The sequence below is a fragment of the Danio rerio genome, chromosome 5, assembly GCF_049306965.1.
Source record: "Danio rerio strain Tuebingen ecotype United States chromosome 5, GRCz12tu, whole genome shotgun sequence".
NCBI lineage: Eukaryota > Metazoa > Chordata > Actinopteri > Cypriniformes > Danionidae > Danio > Danio rerio.
In genome coordinates, this window is record NC_133180.1 from 13,756,792 (window position 1) to 13,779,503 (window position 22,712).

The 22,712-nt window shown below is 37.1% G+C and overlaps 1 protein-coding gene and 1 long non-coding RNA gene across 7 annotated transcripts in view; one reads left to right on the forward strand and one right to left on the reverse strand.

The window, feature by feature from the left end:
• The window catches only part of ypel1 (yippee-like 1), a 54,248-nt gene extending 31,778 nt beyond the window's left edge, over window positions 1–22,470 (reverse strand). For 2 of the 6 annotated variants that reach the window (XM_005165045.6, XM_073950438.1), the window contains exons 1-2: window positions 21,017–22,470; window positions 6,278–6,565 (exon numbers count right to left, since the gene is read on the reverse strand). In XM_005165045.6, the coding sequence (XP_005165102.1) occupies window positions 6,278–6,394 (117 nt within the window). In that variant the 5' untranslated portion in view covers window positions 6,395–6,565; window positions 21,017–22,470. 6 annotated transcript variants of the gene reach the window in all.
• On the forward strand, window positions 6,565–14,189 carry LOC141385768 (uncharacterized). The gene is made up of 3 exons (XR_012406745.1): window positions 6,565–7,934; window positions 8,242–8,710; window positions 10,609–14,189. It is a non-coding gene; the product is annotated as an uncharacterized lncRNA (long non-coding RNA).
• Window positions 22,471–22,712: the final 242 nt, after the last annotated feature.

The window sequence follows — 22,712 nt, forward strand, 5'->3', positions numbered from 1 at the left end:
ATCTGTGTGTAAAGAGGGCATGATATTACTGCTGCTCTCTACAGATCTTATTTTAGATTCTGGGTGTATTTATATACAGATTGCAATGCATCACCATTAGTTGTCAACAAGCCATAACTCGGCAGTAATGAGATTTGTGCATTTCTGCAGTAGATTTAAGAGACGTGGAAAAGAACTGCTTAATAAGAGTGTTAAAGCAACTGCATAACTTTGGTCAAAGATTTTTGTTTTTGTTTTTTTACATTAAATTTTTTTTTAGTTTTTTTTATAAGTTCATCAAATTATTTTTTTGTCAAATAAATAAATAAATAAATAAAAACTAAATCAAAACAAGGTGACGCAATGGCACAGTAGGTAGTGCTGTTGCCTCACAGCAAGAAAGTTGCTGGTTCGAGCCTCGGCTGGGTCAGCTGGCACTTCTGTGTGGAGTTTGCATGTTCTCCCCGCGTTCACGTGGGTTTCCTCCGAGTGCTCCGGTTTCCCCCACAAGTCCAAAGACATGCGGTATAGGTGAATTGAGTAAGCTAAATTGTAAAAATCGCATGTGTGTGAATGGATGTTTCCCAGTAATAGGTTGCAGCTGGAAGGGCATGCGCTGCGTAAAACATATGCTGGATAAGTTCGCCGTTCATTCCGCTGTGACGATCCCAGATTAATAAAGCCGAAAAGAAAATGAATGAATGACAAAATAAATCCATTCATTCATTAAAAATAAATTTAAAAATAAAATAAAAAAATAAAATAACAAATTTAATCATTCTTAAAACAATAAATAACTAAATAAATAAAATAAACATATATAAAATAAAAAAAATTATAAAACTAAATAAATCCATTCACTAAAAAATAAATAAATAAACCAAAAAATAAACAAAAACAAATTAATCCACTAATTAAAATAAAACAAACAAATCAAATAAACAAAAATTAAAAAATAAAGCAATAAAACAAAATAAATGTAATGAATAATTAAAAATAATTAAATAAAATTGATAAAATGAAAATAAAACAATAAAGCAAAATAAATCCATTATTTCAATAAAAATAAATAAAGATAAAATAAAAAACAATAAAACTAAATAAATCAATTGATTCAATAAATAATAAAATAAATAAATAAATGAAATAGATAAAATAAAATAGATAAAATAAAAAACAATAACAATAAAACAAAAATCCATTCACTTAATAAATAAATAACATGGATAAAATAAAAAATAAAACAATAAAATAAATCCATTATTTCATTAAAGATAGATAGATAGATAGATAGATAGATAATCCTTATGCAATACAGAGTTGCACAAATTCATATCAGAATAATCTATGAACTTCAAAATAATAACAACAACAGGCACTAAATTTGTAATGGAAATACGAGTTAACCAACATTCCAATCCTCAAGTCAAAATAATCCATAAGACGCTGTTGGATTAGTCGGCAACTCAAGGAAACATAAAGAACATGTCAAACAGCTTCAGATATATGAGCCATGCAACAGAAATGTGACGTGGCTTCTTTTGTACATGGGAATGCCCAAATAGGTGCATGTTTTTCTCATAAAAATGAGGAAGTTAATCTAGGCCATTCATAAAAATGTTCTTAAAGGGAAAGTTCATAGTTCAAATGGATAGTGAACAACAAAACAAGATATCCTAATAAATGTTGCAAAAAAGCAGCCATTGGCATCCATAGTAGGAACAAACAATACTATGAAAGTCATCAGCTTTTTTAAACAACAATTTCTAAATGTCTTCCTTTGAATTCAACAAAAGAAAGAAACTCAAACAGGTTTAAAAAAGGGGAGGCTGAGTAAATGATGGCAGGATTTTTTGATCACTTTAAAAGCCTCATTCACACTAAGAGCGACTTGCAGCAGCGAAGCAACAAATGACTTCATTTTAATGAAGAGCGAGCGACTTCTCTCTATGCCAGGGGTGTCCACACTCGATCCTGGAGGGCCGGTGTCCTACAGTCAAACACACCTAAACTAGCTAAACTAGAAGATATCCAGGCAGGTGTGTTGAAGCAAGCTAAAGTCAGCAGGAAACCAGCCTTCCTGGACCGACTTTGGACACCCCTGGTCTACGCAAGCAACGATTGGCGACCAGGTGGGTGTGTCAAGCGACGCAACAAAGTTGAGAAATCTTCAACATTATGCAAATGAAGAGCGACGTTCTTGAGCAACAGCCAATAGAAGCACTAGTGAAGCTCATGTGACATCCTCTCAGCTTGCTCAGAGGCCAGTTGTATTCGTGCGGTATATACCAACACAGACCTGCGTTTCAAGCAGGTCACCACCCACAGCGACGTGCAACTAAAAAGTCACTGCTAGTGTGAATGAGGCATAAGGAAGACGTTAAGATTTTTTTTAAAAGATCAATTCTAGAAAGAATGTTTCCAAATCAGAATTCTTGAAAGCTTTAGTTGAAATAAAGTCAACTCTGAGCAGAAAAAGAACGGCTCTTTTATTGTCCAATCAAATGAAAGAGGAGGTGGTGTTTCCATTAAGGCGACAGCAGTGTTTATGTTGTCAAGATGACTTTAGAGACTTTAAAAGATGGAGGAGAGACTTGTGATTGCTGTTTAGAGTTATCCGGAGCTGTATGACTTCACAAATCTTGAATATTGTTTATGTTGTCAAGATGACTATAGAATATGGTTTATGTTGTCAAGATGACTATAGAATATTGTTTATGTTGTCAAGATGACTATAGAATATTGTTTATGTTGTCAAGATGACTATAGAATATGGTTTATGTTGTCAAGATGACTATAGAGACTTTAAAAGATGGAGGAGAGGCTTGTGGTTGCTGTTTAGAGTTATCCAGAGCTGCATGACTTCACAAATCTTGAATATCACAATAGTAATAAATATTACAATAATAACAATATTAACAGCAGCATTCGCGCACAATACCAGCTGATTTCAGTGGTTGTCTAGTGACATAAAAAGCACAGCACACTTCATTTTTTCTCTTGTCAACGAAAAAGCTTAATCGTTGTGATTGGCCCAATAAAATGAGCTTGAAGAACTTTACTTTTTTACTATTTAGAAGGCAAAAATTTTTTTGTTTTTTTTTATTGTATGACTATTCTTGCTAAATATTTGCTGATCAAATCAAATATGCTTCACTAAGACAGAAAATTAATCATAAAAACTTCAAAAATCAACCCCCTATTTCACATATGTAGAAAATGATAATCATTTATTTACCCATAACTCCAAACGGCAAATGTCTGAGAGAGAGTGTCCTTTTTCTGTTAAACACAAAAGAAGATATTTTGAAGAATGTTGAAAAATCAGGAGCCACTCCCATGCATAGCAGAGAAGAATACCATACAATGGAAGTCAATGGCTGTCGGTTTTCAACATTCTTCAAAATATCTTCCTTTGTGTTCAACAGAAAAACAAAACAGAGGTTTGGATCCAATTGAAGACGAGTAAATTTTCATTTTCTTTCAAATGTATAAATGCTTAGTGCAGCGTGGTGGCTCAGTGGTTGGAACTGTTGCCTTACAGCAAAAAGGTTGCTGGTTCGAGCCTCGGCTGGGTCAGTTAATATTTTTTTGTGTGGAGTTTGCATGTTCTCCCCGTGTTGGTGTGGGTTTACTCCGTGTGCTCCAGTTTCTTTCACAGTCCAAAGACATGCGCTATAGGTGAATTAGGTAAGCTAAACTGGCCATAGTGTAGGTGTATTCCAGTACTGGGTTGTGGCTGGAAGGACATTTGCTGTGTAAAACATATGCTAGAATAGTTGCCGGTTCATTCGGCTGTGTTGACCTCTGAAATAGAGATTACGCTGAAGGAAAATGAATGAATGAATGTTTAAAGTTCATTAGTACTCACTAACAGTAGTAATACACAGTCAATGTTATACTGTGATGAATTAAAGAAGGTTACCCTAACTATCCTCAGATGCAATAGCAACAAACAAGTTCTTCAGGTTTTAATGGATTAGCTTGTCTATCTTTGTTGCCACTAGTCCATGTTTTTTAATCACCAATAAAACATGTTTCTTTGGCATTATTGGCTCATAAAATATATGAGAAGTGTCGTAAAGTAATCTAATGACAGTCAACTTGGGCCGGTGTCTGTCATTGAATAGTTAAGTACACATTTATTATCAACAAACTAATCAATTCTAAATTAAATACGAGCATAAACACCTTAGCTTTACAAAACAAGAAATCAGAAAGCGACGAGCTACCAGGTAAACAAAACCAACTGTTTTGGTTGGACTGATCCTGACAGGTGCAGTGCATACTGGGAAATGGATCATCTCTAGCAGTAGTGTTAACAGCTTAGCCATCTGGGAGAGTGGCATGTGCCTCCTGCGTGAACATAACCTGCTATATCCACTAAACAAGATGCAAAGCGCCTGCTGATATCACAGTTTACCAGAAAACAAAACGATATGTCATTAAACCCGGTAGAACTATCAGGAGTACAGAAGAGACATGACTTACAGCCAGTAATGCACAATAAAGAATTCTTCTTTACGCCTGTACTTATCTTCCAAGAAACTGTATTTTATCAGAGTGGTTTTATTTCGTTAAAACACGTCATTGCTTGTTATTTTGAACTGGAAAAATTCTCACCCTCTCTGTAAAGCGATAGAAGCACCTGATAAGTAAATAGACTGATTCTTTTAATGTTACCTGAAAAATAAAAATTCACTGAATCAAATTATTTGATCAGAGCGAGTCTGTATTTAACGACTCACTGATTCAAATGAACTGATTAGAGAGTCCTTTGATCTGATCAGAGCGAGTCTCCATTTAATGATTCACGGATTCAAATGATCTGATCAGAGTGAGTCTTCAGTTAAAAACTCACTAATTCAAACGATCCGATCAAAGAAAGTCTCTAATCAACACTTCACTGATTTAAATGATCCAATCAGAGTGAGTCTCCAATTAACGATTCACCAATTCAAATGATCAGATCAGAGCAAGCTTCCAATTAACGATTCACTGATTCAAATAATCTGATAAGAGCGAGTCTTTAGTGAAAACCTAATTCCAATAATCAGATCATAACAAGTCTCCAATTACAAATCATTGATTCAAATGATCTGATCAGAGCGAGTCTTTAGTTAAAAACTTACTAATTTAAATGATCCGATCATAGCGAGTCTCCAATTAACAATTCATTAATTCAAATGATCTGATCAGAGTGAGTCTTTAGTGAAAACCTGATTCCAACGATCCGATTTGAACGAGTCTCCGATTAATGATTCACTGATTCAAATGATCTGATCAGAGCGAGTCTCTAATTAAAGATTCAATGATTAAAATAATCTGATCAAAGTGAGCTATTAGTTAAAAACTCATTGATACAATTGATCCGATCAGAGGAAGTCTCCAATTAATGATTCACTAATTAAAATGATCTGATGAGAGTGAGTTTTTTAGAGAAAAACTAATTCAAATGATCTGATCGGAGCAAGTCTCTGATTGACAAATTCACTGATTGAAATTATCCTGTCAGAACAAGTCTCCAATTAACAACTGAATTCAGAAGTCTGGCTAAAAATTAAGCAGAGCTAGTCTCTAGTTGATTCACTGATTCAAATGATCCAAAAAAGCAAGTGTCTAGTTAACGACTTACTGATTCAACTAAACCAATCAGAGTAAGTTGCCAATTAACGATTTACTAATTCAAAATACATGCTCCAGCTTATGATTCACTGATTTGAATGAACCCATCAGCGCGAGTCTCCAGTGAACGATTCACCAAATTGAAACGATTCAATCAGAGTAAGTCTTCAGTTAACAATTCACAAGTCTGACTCAAAATTAACCAATAAAGGGAGTTCGTCAAGCTTAAGTTTGGACACGACCAATGGTCAACAATGCAGAACTTTAACATTTTTAGACATTTAAATCATACTTAAAGGAGTTCTTCACTTCCAGAATGAATCGGCCAAAATTGACTCACTGTCCACGTGATTAGCACTAAAGAAGGTATTTTGAAAATGTTGGTTTCTGAACAGTTGATAATCACAACTGGCTTTAATTGTAAGGAAAAAATATGATGGAAGTCAATGATGACCAACTACTGACAGTGGAAGACAGTGACGACCAAACATTCTGGAAGCGAATTTGTAAAGCATTTCCCACTGTGTGACATAATAGTGTAAGTTTATATAGCTTGTAACAGTAAAAGCAGCTGAGCTACGGCCCCCAGTACTAAATGCAATGTAGTCAGGTAGCACCGTTTAGTTAGTTACTCTCCAACAGGGTTTGTAAGTCCATTAAAGTCTCCACTGACCTTTGAGATGAGCTCATCGTGATTGGCGAGATGTGCCCGGCAGTGGATGCAGCTGTAGGTTCGGTGACAGTTGGGCAGGTAAGCCTGGAAGGTTTTGGACTTTGTCATTTTCACCATCTCACAGTCGTGGTGCTCCTCGCTGGGTTCCTCCGGGCTGGCGCTGGACGAGTTGCAGCTCTGCTGAACTTGCTGACAGAAGAAACACTGGAAGATGCAAGCAAAAGCCGTCGTTGTTGTGGAGCGGATGTGTGGCACGCTCCACACAGACACCACAGGAGAAAATACGACCTAAAGAGATTGAAAGAAATAATGAAGACACGTCACTATTTATTAGCTCTTTACCAAACTATAAGCTTTTAAACTATAAAAGAGATTCAAAAGCACCAGCGATATTCAATAAATCAATATATTGTGATATTAAACCTGAACAGTAATAATATTGAGGGCTTTTCAAAATATTGTGATTTTTTTGTACTTTTTAGAGTGATTTTCTTTCTAAGAATATTCACATTGTATTTGCAGTGGTGTTCATAACAACACTCGATGCTTAGAGACACTTGACAAACATGAACATTCTCACATGTTAATCTGGTCTACTACTACATGCTGAAATATTGATTATTAATTTATAGGGATTTTGTATATTAACACTGTGCAGTAAGGCTCCAATAGTTAACTTAATTTGACTAAACTCACAATAAAAACTACAAAAGTTTGTATTGCGTTTGCTTTGATCCAGGAATGCAAGCGCAGGTTGCCTGATTGAGAACCAACAAGGCTGATTTAAACCATGTTTTAAATAAAAGGCGCGCGATAGAAGAAATATTTTTAAATTAAAAGGAATTTTTGTTCTAACCAACACCTGGAATTGATATATTAGAAATGACCTCTATTTCTTGCAGCTGAACAACAAAAAATTGACAATAATCACCTCAGGTACACCTCATGTGCTTTATTCAGCATTAAATGCTAACAATGTGTGCATTTGTGTCCTCTTAAACTGTATACCAAATGTTTTTTTGAACTTGCACCTTAATTTGTTGCAATTTGTGCATTTTTGTTTTAATTGCGCCATTCCCCGCCCAACCGCAGCAGCTATTAATAAATCTCATAAGAGTTTTTCGAAGATGACGACAAGTCATCTGAATGATGTCTCGCTGAAACATTCAGGTACAATTATAAAACAGCATGGGCATCGCTTTAGCCCCCTATATTTCTATTCAGCCCCCCCTAAAACTTTTGCGATTACCTCATGAAATGTCCAATAAATTATTGCCTCAGACCCCTTTAAAGCCAATCTCTGGGTCTGCTGGGGTCACTATTAGCCAAGCATAAATCACTGAGCAGGATTAGACTATTAGCATCTTGCTTTAAAATAACCAAATTTTTGAAATACTTTTCCTTTTTTTAATGGATAGTAGAGTTGGGGCGATGGACGATGGCATTGTCTATCGCTGATGGCCGATAAACCTCACGATGCTGAGCCAACATTGCGATCCATCAACCCTGCCCTGCCCCACATTTATATTGATATAACTAAATATTTGCATGTCATCTTAATAGCAATAACAGTATTTCATGAGCTGTGTTAAATTTTACATATAGCTGCCGCTTGCACGGCTGACAGCATCGTGAAGATTAAATGAAGGATTATACAGTACCTCTCGCGCTTAAAATGTGTACATTCAGAGGCAAACGCTGTTACCAGTAAACTGCGTCCCACAGACTTTACAGTGAATGGCTTCAGTTATTTTCATAGCGGACTCGAAGCCACTGGAAGTCTTTATCCACTCTTGGAAAAGTGTAAATGGTGGATTAACATTCAGCACATGATCACTAATAAGATGTGCCATTGTTAGTAACTGTAGGTGGTTTCTAAAACATAATCTGTCAGTGTTATTTTCATTCTCTCATCTTCAGCGCTTCACTTTTTCGCGGTTGTAGCTCCTGTCATCTGAAGGCAGAAGGCATTGACTGAGTGATTGACAGCTGATATTAACCAATCATTCGCTAAGAAATATCTCCAAAATCTGCGCACGCGGTAAGGATTTTGCAATGGAAACAGTGAAAATTTATGCACTGGCACAAATGCTTCCACATATATTTAAAGGTTGCATAGATAAACTTTCGGGCGCATATGTGACCAAAATGGTCGAGCCCTTGCATCTTTACTTGTTTTTATTTTCTCATAATAATAATAATAATAATAAAATAAGAAAATTATCATCAATCACAATAAAAAAATACAGAAAACTCCAAACGAACTCTCGTCTCCTCCACCAGCTGTGATAAAAAGCCATTATAACGACACAGATCACTGCCTATTCCTTCCCGCGGAAAAAAAAAAAAAAGTGATTGACAGGTGGAAATGTGTGTGTAACTTTATTAATTTATGGTTTGGTTATGGGTAAAGCAAAGACCATGGTAGTCAGGGCCGGATTAACCAATGGGCCTTATGGGCACAGGCCCAGGGGCCCGTGCGCACTAGGGGCCCCTGCGAGGGGGGAGAAAAAAAGACAATTTCGGAGTGTCTTTTTTGGCTAATTGCAAAAAGCGCATCTAGTTGGAATAAGCTATTCAGGGTTTACGCCCATCGATGCCTGATTGATAGAGACAACATGAGTAAAGATCTGTCATACATTACAGCCGCAGTGGCGCACCTTGTAAGGCGCTCGACAGCAACTTTTGACGCGAATTATCATAAACTCGGTTCGAATCCACCATCAGCTGAACTCGTGCTACTTTTTTCTCTCCCCATTACATATCAGATTGGAAATATATTTATTTTTAACAGGAAGGAAACATTTTTTAAAAATAATGCAAATGTGATATAAAGTCACAAGTGTCTCGTGGGTATTTAATAATGTTTAGTCTTATTATAGATGCCTCCATCTCTGCAAAAACTATATTGCTCAGACGACTGTATTTCCTCTGAGCAAAAAAAATCGCGATCACATATTAAGATTATTATTAGATTTATATTGCCTTTCTTTCTTTAACTAAACAGAATGCTGTAATTGGTCAAGCGCGGAAACATCAGTTTTGTAATAACCGGCACTAAACTGAGCGGACTGTAGTGTAACGGTATATCTGTCATAGATCAAAAATGAGTGGACAAGTGGATTTAGCAAACGCGAGAGAAAGAGGAGATGAGGCATCTTTATTGAGGCATTTTCCATACACACCATCTTTAAACAGACCCATGATCAGGAGAATGAGGGTACAGAAGAAGACGTTATGGTAACTTTAAATGATGAAAAGCTAGCAATAACCGGACTGGATTCATCGTGTGAGAGACAGACAGAAAAGGGGAGAGAGAGAGAGAGAGAGAGAGAGAGAGACCCAGAAGAGGAGAGAGACGGGAGAGAAGAGGTATAGTGTGTGTGATTTCGGATACTTTTAGGTTTATAATCAAGTCTTCATCACGAGAAGAGTAACGTTAGAGAAAATACAGGGAGAGGAGAGAGAGAGTAAATCAGTGTTTGTATTATGAAAGACTCAGATTCATAGAACTCAGATACATAGAACTGGATTGGAGAAGCATTGTGCGTTATATGCCATGCCAATAATATGCTTTATAAGTTTGTAAAAGCAATACATTAAAATACCCTTAAAAAAGAAAAAATTATATATATATATTTTTTTTTAGTTTTATTAATATTTTTATTCAATGCTTTGAAAAATAAGTTAAATCTTTGTAGACTATAAATACATATGTACTATATATCATTTATTTAAATATGTGGGCAACAAATTATAGATTCATAGAATTCAAACCCGTTTCTACTATATTAATGTTCATTTATTTACCCTTTTTACAGAGTCCCGTTGTGTCTTGCAGCTCAGGATTTGGTAGGTTTTTTTAAAATCTCTTGATCAACTAATTATACAAGTTTTCAATTCACAGAAATTGCTTATTATTTCTTTAGAGCGATAACGTTAGTTCACCTCCAAAATAAATGTTTAGTCACCTTTAATTCACATCAATTGGTTGGACCTATTGATTTTTTTTTATTATGTTCAACACTAAATACATCTTATAGAAAGCTGAAAACCTGTGACTTAGTAGAAAAAAAAATACTATAAAAGTCAATGGTTACAGGTTTCCTGTTTTCTGTAAAATGTCTATTAATTATTTTTTTGTAAGTAGAAAAAAATCTTAATGGGTTTGGATTAGGTTACTCTACCTAATTTGGTTTTTTATTTAAAAATTATTATATTATTCTTATTTTTTAAATTCAACTATAGGGGTGCGGCCAGGTAGGGGGGCCTTACAAGACAATGTGCCCAGGGGCCCCTGAGTTCTTAATCCGGGCCTGATGGTAGTCAAGTAGTAAAAACAATAGGCTACAATTAATTCATTTGTTATGAATTAATTGATATTTAACCACCACCACCCCCACCTATGACGACGATGCCATCGTCCATCGCGATGTTTCACATTAGACATCGTACGAGGCCAAATTGGTCAACATCGCCCAACACTAATGGATAGTTCACCCAAAAAAAACGAAAATTGTCATCATTTACTCAGACAAACTAGTTTGGAACACGTAATTTTTTTTTTTGTTATTCTGTTAAAAGCTGGAAAGCCGTAACCATTGACTTCCGTAGCATTTGTGTTTTCTTCTGTGGAAGTCAATAGTTACAGGTAACTTATGTTGAATAAATGTATATCGTGTAATGAATCAAAGAAACACTGACCTTGGTCTTTTCTTTGCCCACTTTTAACATTTGGGTTGGGTGGGTAATAATACACAATATAACTTTTGTTAGGACTTCACCACTGGTTTGCAGTGCATCTCTATGGCATAACAACATTTTACACTGAAAGTTAATTTAAGGTGGATCTTTTTACTCTTACATTTCATTCAAGGTATGCATTGACCCCACAGCTTTGGTGCTGCGTGAACCGTTTCTTCTTAGTATGGAAAATTAGTCCTAAAATTATGAAAAATGCTTAGCATGAGCAAATGAGCAGCTGAGATGAGATAAAAGAGAAAGAAAACAATCATTTCCTCTTCACCCTTGACAGCTTAAGCCCGATCAGCCTGAGAGGCATTGTGTGACTGATGAAGTGTGAATAATAATGATTCTCCCTCCAGTGAATCCCACATATTTAACATTCACTCTTAGCCAAACAGGTTGTTTAAGCATGTCATAAATGAAAGCTACTTTGCCCTGTGCACCAAGAGGACCATGCTAAGCTTTATAGCCCCTGTGGGAAAATGTACCATCTATTGGACAGCTGTGTTCTAGGCATTGCAGTTTAGCAGACCAGACTGTCAACGTATTACAAAGCCAAACATAACACTTATTTACAGCATGTTACACTGTCAATATTAACTAGAAAAGTAATGTTCGTAGACAAACGTTATGGTGTCTTGAGAAAGCCTCTTGTGAAAGTTTGAAGTAGTTTCAAAGTTTAAATAACTGAAGAAGTTTAAGAAGTTTAGAACAGTCGGCGTAGATACATAACTACATATAGAATAGCATGCTTCTAGTACCGATTGTCATGTTTCCTGCTAGGTGGTTGCTAGGATGTTCTAAGTGGTTGCCAATCCGTTGCTAGAGTGTTCTGTGTCGTTGGTAAGGTGTTAGGCGGTTGCTAGGGTATTCTGAATGGCTGCTAAGGCGCTGCTAGGGTGTTTTACGTTGTGGCTAAGGCATTGCTAGGCGGTTGCTAGGTTGTTTTGAGTGGTTGCTAAGGCATTATTAGGGTGGTTGCTAGGGTGTTCTAGGCAGTTGCTAGTGTGTTCTGAGTGGTTGCTAGGTGGTTGCCGATGTGTTGCTAGGGTGTTGAGTAGTTCCTAAAGTGTTGCTAGGCAGTTGCTAAGGTATTCTGAGTGGTTGCTAGGCAGTTGCTAAGGCACTGCTAGGCTGTTTTATGATCTGGCTAAGGTATTGCTAGGCGGTTGCTAGGTTGTTCTGAGTGGTTGCTTAGGCATTATCAGAGTGGTTGCTAGGGTGTTCTAGGCGGTTGCTAGAGTGTTCTGAATGGTTACTAGGTGGTTGCCAATGTGTTGCTAGGGTGTTCTTAGTAGTTACTAAGGTGTTGCTAGGGTGTTCTAGGTGGCTGCTAAGGCATTGCTAGGTGGTTGCTAAAGTGTTCCGAGTGATTGCTAGGCGGTTGCTGGGGTGTTCTAGGTTGTTGCTAAGGGCTTGCTAAGTGATTGTTAGGGTGTTCCAAGTAGTTGTTAAGGTGTAGGGTATTCAAAGTGGTTGCTAGGCGGTTGCTAAGGTGTTCTGAGTAATAGGTAAAACACTGCTAGGGTGTTTTATGTGTGGCTAAGGCGTTGCTAGGTGGTTGCTAGTGTGTTCTGGGGGGTTGCCAATGTGTTGCTAGGGTGTTCTGAGGGGTTGCTAAGGTGTTGCTGGGTGGCTACTAAGGTGTTCTGAGTGGTTGCTAGGGAGTTGCTCAAGCGTTGCTAAGGTCTACTGAGTGGTTACTAAGGTGTTTCTAGTGTGTTCTAGGTGGCTGCCAAAGCGTTGCTGTGTTTTATGTTGATGCCAAGGTGTTCTAGGTGGTTGCTAAGTGGTCGCTAAGGGGCTTGTCAGTTGCTAACAAATTAGCATTGTACTAGTATGAATTAGTATGTTGCTAGCATGTTTCTAGCATAAATTATCATGTTGTTAGCATGGTTCTGGTATGAATTAGCATGTTGCTAGTATGTTTATAGTATGAATTAGCATGTTGCTAGTATGGATTGGTATCCTGTTAGTATGTCCAATGTAAAGTCAATGGCAGTTTCTTTACAACGGAAGTCTATGGGACAGTTGCTAGGGTGCCGTAAGTTGTTGCTAGGGGGTGGCTAGTAAGTTGTAAGGTTATCAGTGATTGGCAGATTAGTAGTCTGAGTTAAATGTGCCCAAACTTAAGTCTGTATGACAGTCTGGCGCAAAGTTATGAGGTCACAAAACTTGATCCAATATCATGTCAATGGGACTTTTCTGAATTTACCGGGACCGTAAGTGGGATCAGTTGGAAAAGATATAGCAACCCGAGTCAGACCAGTTTAGAGGTTTGAAGTTACGTTTGGTGGGTGTAGTATGAACAGTCAAGGAGGAGATGCGTATAGAAATTAGTCTTAGAAGATTAGGTTTATGTAGTATAACAGTATGTTGACTTCATCAAGCCACCATGATAATTCACCAACAGCACTTTGTCTGATTTTCATGCAACAATGTTACATGAATATGGTTATCAAAGTACCATGATTGCCATGATAAAATATAATTGCAGGCTTCGTTATTTGAAGAGGAGGATACACTTTGAAAGATGATTATGAGACATTTTCACTCTTGAACATGAATGCTGTTCAAGTACTGGCCAATTTTAACTAGTGCCTTTTATATCTCTCATCTCTTTTGGGCTTTCATCATTCCCTAGTTCACATGCTGTTCGCACAGACAATCAGAAAATAACAGGAAACTCCGAATAATGCGCTAATGAGAGGGCAACAACACTGTATGCAAAAGAAAAACACAGACACTTCCGCAATAGCACAGGAAGCTCCAACCATGCCGACCAACAAAACGCGCGAGCTCCGAGCCGTGGTTGCCAGATCACGCTAAAACAAGCAACACGCACTCGCTTGCCTAACCAAAATATTAGTCTGAAGAAACAACCCCATGTTGTTTGTTTTCCATAAAACAAACATTAAAAATTGCTATTACATATTGATGCCAAATATACTTTCACCAATCAATCATCAGTCAGACTATATGAGGGACATATAAACACCAGATGAATGAGGAAGTGAGCTACTGTTTAATAATTACATAATACAAAGCGGTTCACACAGCAGGACGGGATGTTTACGCTTGCCTTCTATCGTTTTCGTTGTGATATGAAAAGCAAGCACATAACAGTCTGCAATAATGTGAATATGTGCATTAAGCCACTGAAAACAAGCCATAATTGAACGACTTCATGTAAATCAAAATCAGGGGTGTCCAAACTTAGTCCTAGAGGGCCGCCTGCAGGTTTCTACCTTGAAAGAGCTTAATTAGCTAGTTGAGGTGTGTTTAACTGAGATAGGAACTAAAATATGCAGGATACTGGCCATCTAGAGTTTGGACACCCCTAACAAATAAACAGAAAGTCGCTTAAAAATAAATGTGATGGCAACATTATCGCGCGTTCACGAGAGCGACTCGCGAACTGCGCGATGTGGCACGCGTCTGAGTGGAATTGAAAACTTGTTTACCTGTAAACATTATAGCATTAGATGTCCAATATGTGAGTTTTCTTGCTTACAAATCTATAAGTATGTTAATATACGCACGGAAAGCTCGTTATAAGCGACGTCATTAGCAACATTTAATCTTACAACACAAATGTTATCGTAAAAAAGTCGAGGGTGGCTATATTTAACGTGTTTTCGCTAAGAGCACTGCATGAATACACTTATAATGCATGCCAAACGTGCTGCTATGAAGATAATTTAACTGTAAACCGCACAAATATACAAAAACAATTGACTACAGACACAGTGGACAATGTGTCTATAACTGTTGATATTAAATATTTGTTTATAACTGTTCAATATGATCGGCAGCTGCTTAAATCAGCTGGAACAAAAATACAAGCGTTGATGTCGTGACATAAAACCCCGATCTAACTCAATCTAAAGGAAGTCAACAGCAGGCAAACAAAGGAGGCTCATGAGCGCGTGTTAACCTGAGAGGATAAGGCTAATCATGAGCATTATATGGCTTAAGAAAAACAATAATAGCTATAGCAAATCTAGCCATTCAACAGCTCATATACACTATTTATTACGCTGCTTTCATTTGTTATTGTGCTGCAACCTTTCCCTAATAAGCAGTCTGTTTTGTTTTAACATCCATGAAAAGTGACAAACAACTCAAAGGAGATGTTCATAAAAGCAATTCAACGCGTCGACAATGGGTCACCAGATACAAAAGGTGCAAATTGATTGTTGTCAGCGGGATCTTTAGAGAAAACAACAAAGAAACTATGCGACCAACGTGGATACAAAACAAAGGCTCGTGCTTTTGTGACAAAACCAGGAAGCGCAGAGTGACACAGAGACAGAAATCGAGCCCTGATACCTGCAAATACAACAGCAAACTGGCAAGCGAAATGCCATACTGATGTTTTTATTCCGAACGATTAACTTTAAAAGCGCGTGCATGCGTCCAGCTCCACATTTCTTCCACTGACACACGAGAGATTTACACACGAATGGTTCTGAGCTGGTGTAAACGCAATAACAAGCATCATAAACCAATATTCACGCTTTCAAATGTATAATATATCAATACAATAGGCTGAAATACATGCATCCACTCACCCCCTGAACTGGATCTCAATGCGAAGTTTGGCATAGATTTTCTATAGGGAAGCTAAATATTTTCTCCGAAGTATGCTTTGAGATGTTTTTGTTTCCTTTTTTTGGTTTCTGTTGTCTTGTCTCGGTGCAGATTCCGTCTGAGACCTCAAACTGAGACTATCTGATAGTTCTGTATGTCGGTTAGGCTGTGCATTTCTCTAGTCTTTGTTGCACTCTTTGTGTTTGTGATGGACTTGCTGCTTTTGAGATGGGCGGAGCGTCGCATTACTGGCGTGTAAAGCATCCAATAGATGCGCCGCGGGGGCGTGGCTACCAGCCATGCTAAAATTATCCCGGATGTGTAAATAAATACAGTGCAATTGCATAGACTGAGAAAATGACTGATTTTGTCTTGCATTACGTCCTCAACAAAAGGAGAGCTGTATTCCTAATATATATATAAAATGTTTATACATACATATACATATATATACATATACATATACATATATACATATACATATATACATATATATATATATATATATATATATATATATATATATATATATATATATATATATATATATATATATATATATATATATATATATAAAAGAAAAAATTAAGCAGATTTAGTAGTGGAAGGAATCGGTTTAGTCCTCTAAATAACAATGTCTGTAGCAGGCATGGGCTGGCATTAGTTTCTGACGGTTAGATAAACTTGGATAAAATATCACGGTATCACTGTATCATCTAAAACAAGCTGTTTAAATATCTGGGTAAAAAAAAAAAACGTTTTCCCCCTCATTGAACCCAATACATTTTATTTTAGGAAACATGATATTTGGGTACTGTAAACATGCCAGGCTAAATTATTCAAATGAATCATTGACGTCTGCTATGTTCATTTGTTTCTAAAACACAGATTGCTTAACAACACAATAAAAACCCTTAAATATACCTTAGGAATGGTATAACATAAAATTTTAGCGGTTTGAAAACCTTTACTATTCCAAACCCGGGTAAACCTTGAAACCGGTTTTCATTTCATGCCTGGTCTGTAGTTATTATTATAATTAGCTACTTTCAGCCCTATCATGTCAGTGATTCCTACACCCACTAAGACAACATGGAAAACATGCAAATCATGTCAACACTTTAAGACAGGGTGATTACAAAGCAGCATTGGCTACTTAAAGGGATTGTTCACCCAAAAATGGAAATCTGCTGTTAGTATACTCATCCGTACTGGAAAGATTTTTTAGCTGAAACTGTAGACTGTGGTAATTGTTACAATGCAAGTCATAGGCTAAAAGCAATTTTAGAGTTAACAAAAAAAAACATATAAAGGCATAACAAAATTAATACATGTGGCTCCTGCTGATGCACCAAGCTCTTATGAAACTAAATGTTAAGTCTGTGAAAGTAACTGTACATTATTCACAACATTATTACCTTTATTGACACATATAATGATATATGGAGGGACACTTTCTGTTTTCGTGATGGGAGAAATTAAGCTTTTTCATTCATTCAATCATTTTCTTTAGAGCTTAGTCCCTTTATTAATCCAGATTCGCCACAGTGGAATAAATCGCCAACTTATCCAGCATATGTTTTATGCAGTGGATGCCCTTCCAGCTGCAACCCTACACTGAAAAACACCCATACATACACACATTCAAACACATATACTACAGCTAATTTAGCATACCCAATTCACCTAGACCACATGTTTTTGGACAGTTGGGATAACCTGAGTACCCAGAGGAAACCCATGCGAGCACAGGGAGAACATGCAAACTTCTCACAGAAATGCCAACTAACCCAGCCAGGGCACGAACCAGGGACCTTCTTGCTATGAGGCGATTGTGCTACTCTCTGCACCGCCGCGCTGCCACCCTATAAATATTATTCAATGTATAAATTATTTATTTTGTTTTTTTATTTGTTTATTTTACTGTTATAATTTATTTATTTATTTATTTTTCGAAACATTTAAAACATCACATGCTAGAGACACCTGCTGGTCAAAAAAACGAGAATGTAACAAATACACAAGCAAAATATGGATTAAAATGGCAACAGTGAAAGTATAACCTTAGCTAATCATCTAATATCATTAAATATTAAGTGTCTGCATAATATGCATTTTTTTTATATTGTTGGTTCCATTGTGGCCTCTGCTAAACAGGACAATAAGATACTATTATCTAATGTTATTTCTTTTTGTTTTACAAATGTCTAGTTTTAAAACACCTCCAAACTCTACAATGTCTACAAACTGATTTGAGATCAGGTAAAAACTATCAAATCTATTCACCACTGGGGCGATCTGAGTATGCCCGCATGATACGTGTGGATTTGATAGCATTACACAGATCACCATTTACTTAAGAGTTATTGAGACAGTAATGAAATAATGAAGTTATTCAACCTCAGAGCCACTGATTCAATACCAAAGATTTATAAAGGTTTTGAAGCTTTACAAAGCAGTGCTTTGAACACAGTCATCACTTTTATATTTGCAACTTCTTTAAAGGTAGCAAGCAGGGACGGATTTGACCAATAAGGACGGTAAGTGGCCGCTTGGGGCACCAAGACATCTGGGGGCCCCCAATAAATATCTAGAAGTGTAAATTATAGCTAGAAACTATATATAACATCGTTTCTCTGTCATATTTTGTTTAGTGAGAGTCAAATAAATAACATTTTTATGTCATTAAATATTATTTAATAAACAATAAAACATAATATTATTATAATAATGTATGGATATGTAATTATAAAATAATAAAATAAAATACCCACTACCCCAATCCTGGAGTGGTCCAGCAGTCAAATTTATTTATACATATATTTATTCTTTTTAGTTGTAAAGTCATTTTAAGAAAACTAATCATTTAAAGTGTAGAGCTTGCATTAAGATAAAACATCGGGGAAAAAAAGACTGAGTGACATAAAAAAAAAAAACCTAAATAAAAATTAAATAAAAGTAGAGGAGTGCATTTCAGGACTTGGGCCCCATGGCTGAAGTTGCTTAGGGCCCCCAAATCACTAAATCCGCCCCTGGTAGCAAGATCCAGGATAAGCGCAAAATACTTTTTGACTATACAACACATGGATCTTTCTTCTTCATTGTAAATTAACATAAATAAATAAACAGCATTAGTCTGAGTTTGGGCCCTATGCTTTAAAGCATAAGTCTCTAATTCGATTCCTGGAGAGCCGCAGCTCTGCACAGTTTTGCTCCAACCCTAATCAAACACAGCTGATCCAACTAATCAAGGTCTTCAAGACTACTAGAGTCTATTAAGCAGATGAGAGTTGGAGGTGGTTGGAGCTAAACTGTGCGGAGCGGCAGCCCTCCAGGAATCGAGTTTGAGACCTATGCTTTAAAGGGATACCACTAACCATTGACTTCAATAGTACGATAAAAACAAATACTACTGAAGTCAGTGGTTACAAGTTTCCAGCATTCTTCGAAAAATCTTAATTTGCGTTTTAACAGAAGAAATTAAATCAAACCAGTTTGAATGAGTGAAGTGTGAGAAAATAAATAATAATAATAAATAAATTAGGATTTTTGAGTGAACTATTTACAAAATCATGTCGAGTTTCTTTCACAAACGCAATGACTTTTTGACTATACAACAAACGCATCTTTCCTCTATACACTGTAAATTAACATAAATAAATCAACAGCATTAGTTTAAGTTTGGGACCTATGCTTTAAAGCATTACTCTCAAATTCAATTCCTGGAGAGCCGCAGCTCTGCACAGTTTGGCTGCAACTATCTCCCACTTACACGTGCATAATACATACCTGCCAACACTGGGAGTCTCCCGTATTTCAGACCCATCTTCTTTAACCCTCTCACCCCCCCCCCCACCCCCCCCCCTCCATCCCCATACATCCCCTCACCCCCCAGTCTTTAGCATTTTGGTCTGTGTAACCCCCAGGTCGCCAACTTTGGTATAGTATGCAATCGCAGCGGCCGCCCCAAAAAACGCTTTATAGTACAGTTACTAACACCACAGTACACAGCACGCGATTCTCAACAGTGTTATTCAGACACCTCACCCCGAACCTAACCCCCCTGGTCTCCTGGATTTTCAGGGACAAGTATTGGCAGGTATGGCATAATAGTGTCTAGTAGTCTTGAACACCTTGATTACTAGTTGGATCAGCTGTGTTTGGTTGGAGCAAGACTGTGCAGAGTTGCGGCCCTCCAGGAATCGAGTTTGAGACCTATGCTTTAATAGGATACCTTTAACCATTGACTTCCACGGTACGAAAAACAAATACTACTGAAGTAAATGGTTACAGATTTCCAGCATTCTTCAAAATATCTTCATTCATGTTTTACAGAAGAAATGAAATCAAACAAGTTTGGAATAAGTGAAGTGTGAGAAAATTATAATAAATGTAGATTTTTGAGTGAATTACGCACAAAATCATGTCGAGTTAATTCCACTGACTCTTTTGCCTTGTATTAGGCTATCAGCAGCCTCAGGTATTTATTTTATTTTACCTGTTTTCATTCTTTTTTCTATCAGATTACCAGTAGTTGACTAACCAAGCACCTTTGTTTCAACAAACACTTTAACACTCTGCCTAAATAAAACAACCATCATTTTGATTGCCCTGAAGGTGACTAAATTAGCAACAATTGCTCATTTCGGGGTGAACTGTCCCTTTAATAAAAGCTTTGGGGTTCATCTAAGGGTGGGTTTTCAAAGCCTGACAGCACTAAAGAAATGGCCCCATCTTTATGCGTCAGAGAGCATCTGCTACGCCTTATAAATAATAAGTGAAGAGTCTGCCCAAAATAAATGCTCACAAAAAAACAACCACCACCATATATTCAGCAACTGAGTACAACGGCAGAAGCAACGCACAACATTTAAACTTCCGTAGTTATTAGTGTCACTGTCATCGTAAATATATCGGCAGTATGTTGTTTAAAGATAAACAACCCGTTACCTTTTGGGCACAGAGAAACACACACGATGTTTCGACGACAAGCAATAGCGCTCAATAGTTTCAGAAGCGGCTCTAATTGATATTTTGTTGAAGTCTTCAGCTAAATAAGGAAGGCTGTCGCGTCGCCACCACTGTCCTGATGATGTCATATGTTTTCATTCTGCGTCCCATTTTATAACTCCGCGCCATGGTAACCCAGCTTTTCACGCTTAACACAGGGCAATAATAACAAAGCTCGCGTAAAATAAAACAAAATATTAAAGTCTCTGTGCTTGACAGCGTCGTGTTATTTTAGTTCGTTTATAATTTAAAAACACAGGACTCCAATGTGACCTTCGCTGAGGCACATCGGATGCTAGAGCTCTTAAAGCAACTCACGCGTTAATCAGAATATGAAGAAGAAATCTAGAAACTAAATAAAAACATGTTGTCCTATGCAGAATGCGATACCTTTCGGTGGAAGTGGATCAGTTGTTGTCCCCACTGCAGGGTTTCTCATTCAGGAGCGCTGCTGTGGTGTCCGCATGTCTCCCGATGGTCCAAGATGATGCTGTTGATGTTGTTGTTGTTGTTGTTGTTGTTGTTTAGAGTCCACTGTTCATATTTCCAACACTCTGATGCTCTTCTCTGCGGATTCGTTTTTTGAATGAGACGATGATGCGGTCACGTACGAGGCGGAGGTCGTTATTAATGTGCGCTCCACGCTCACGAACATTTACATCTGCCCCGTCTTCATTCACAAATATCTCGCACGACACACAAAGCGACCTTATTTTTTAATGCACCAGAATGAATAAATACATAAAATGCAATGCGGTAAAACTAATTAAAAAGTAAAAAATATGTAAATCAATTCATTTTAGTTGCAATAATTTTTATCTCTATATAATGTATGTTCTATAGTCTATAAAAATACGCAGCAATTACAGAAACAACAGAAAATGATTATATTCATTTAAACATAAGCAGTTTAAAACTAAGCGAAAAACATTGACAAATAAAATGAACTAGATAAAAAATAAACAGCATATAAAGAGTAAAATGTAAAAACAAAATACATTAAAATAGGCAATAAAAATACATAAACATTTAGTTAAACTAGATCATGTTTATTTATTCTTTTGATGGATTGTTATAAATTCACAGCGTATTAAAGTGAATGCACTTAATAGTATAGAACATTTCATATAGTGTGTGTAAATACGACGATAATAATAACAATAATAATAATAATAATAATGTAAGGGTCTTGGCTACTAAGGAATTTAATCAATAACACATTACTAAATTTATTTTCATAATTAGTTTTATTTTCGTGCACTTACTGACTCGTTGGCTATAACACCGAGTTATCGCTCAATCTGCTCACTTCTTTGTTTTGATTCTAAGCGTTTTCAACGAAAATATATAGGTTTGCAATGACGACGTTCTCTTCCGCAGACATGACAACCAATCAGGTTGATGATTATTTGTGTCAAACCAATCAGCTGCCGAGAGCGACTGCGCGAAGAGCCAATCAGCGCAGGCTCCGCGTTCCAGACAAACGCAGAGCCCGCGCGCGCGACTCCTCGGTTGTTTTTGATAATGCGCGTTCACAGCAAAGACACGTGCCAGTTCGCACGGCAGCGCGCTCCTGTCCATGCGGTGAAGGTAAACAGCGCGAGGGCCCGGATGTTGGTGTTACAGCAAAGTCCCTGTGTATCCTATAGTTTTTGACTAAATTTATCTTTAAAATAAAGACAAAAACAACGTCGTCAGTTCGAGTGAAGATACAAGCCGAAATTATAATTACGATAAAGGGATTGAATTAAACTGTTAGGCAAAAATGAAAGTTTAGAGCAGGGATGTCCTGGTGGAGCCGGTGTCCTGCAAAGTTGAGTTCGCTTCCAACCCCAATCAGACACACCTGGGCTAGCCAATCAAGCTCTTATCAGGCTTTCTACATCATTGCAGGTGTGTTGGGGCAAGTTGGAGCTAAAATCTGCAGGACACCAGACCTCAAGGACCAAATTGTACACTTAGAGATTGAGAATTAAAGGAATATGATCAGGGTGCGAATCACAGGGGAAGATTGACCCACCAAACCCCCCTTATTAACGCCTGATCCTGAAGGACGTCAGAACGAGATGTATAGAGGGGTCAGCCC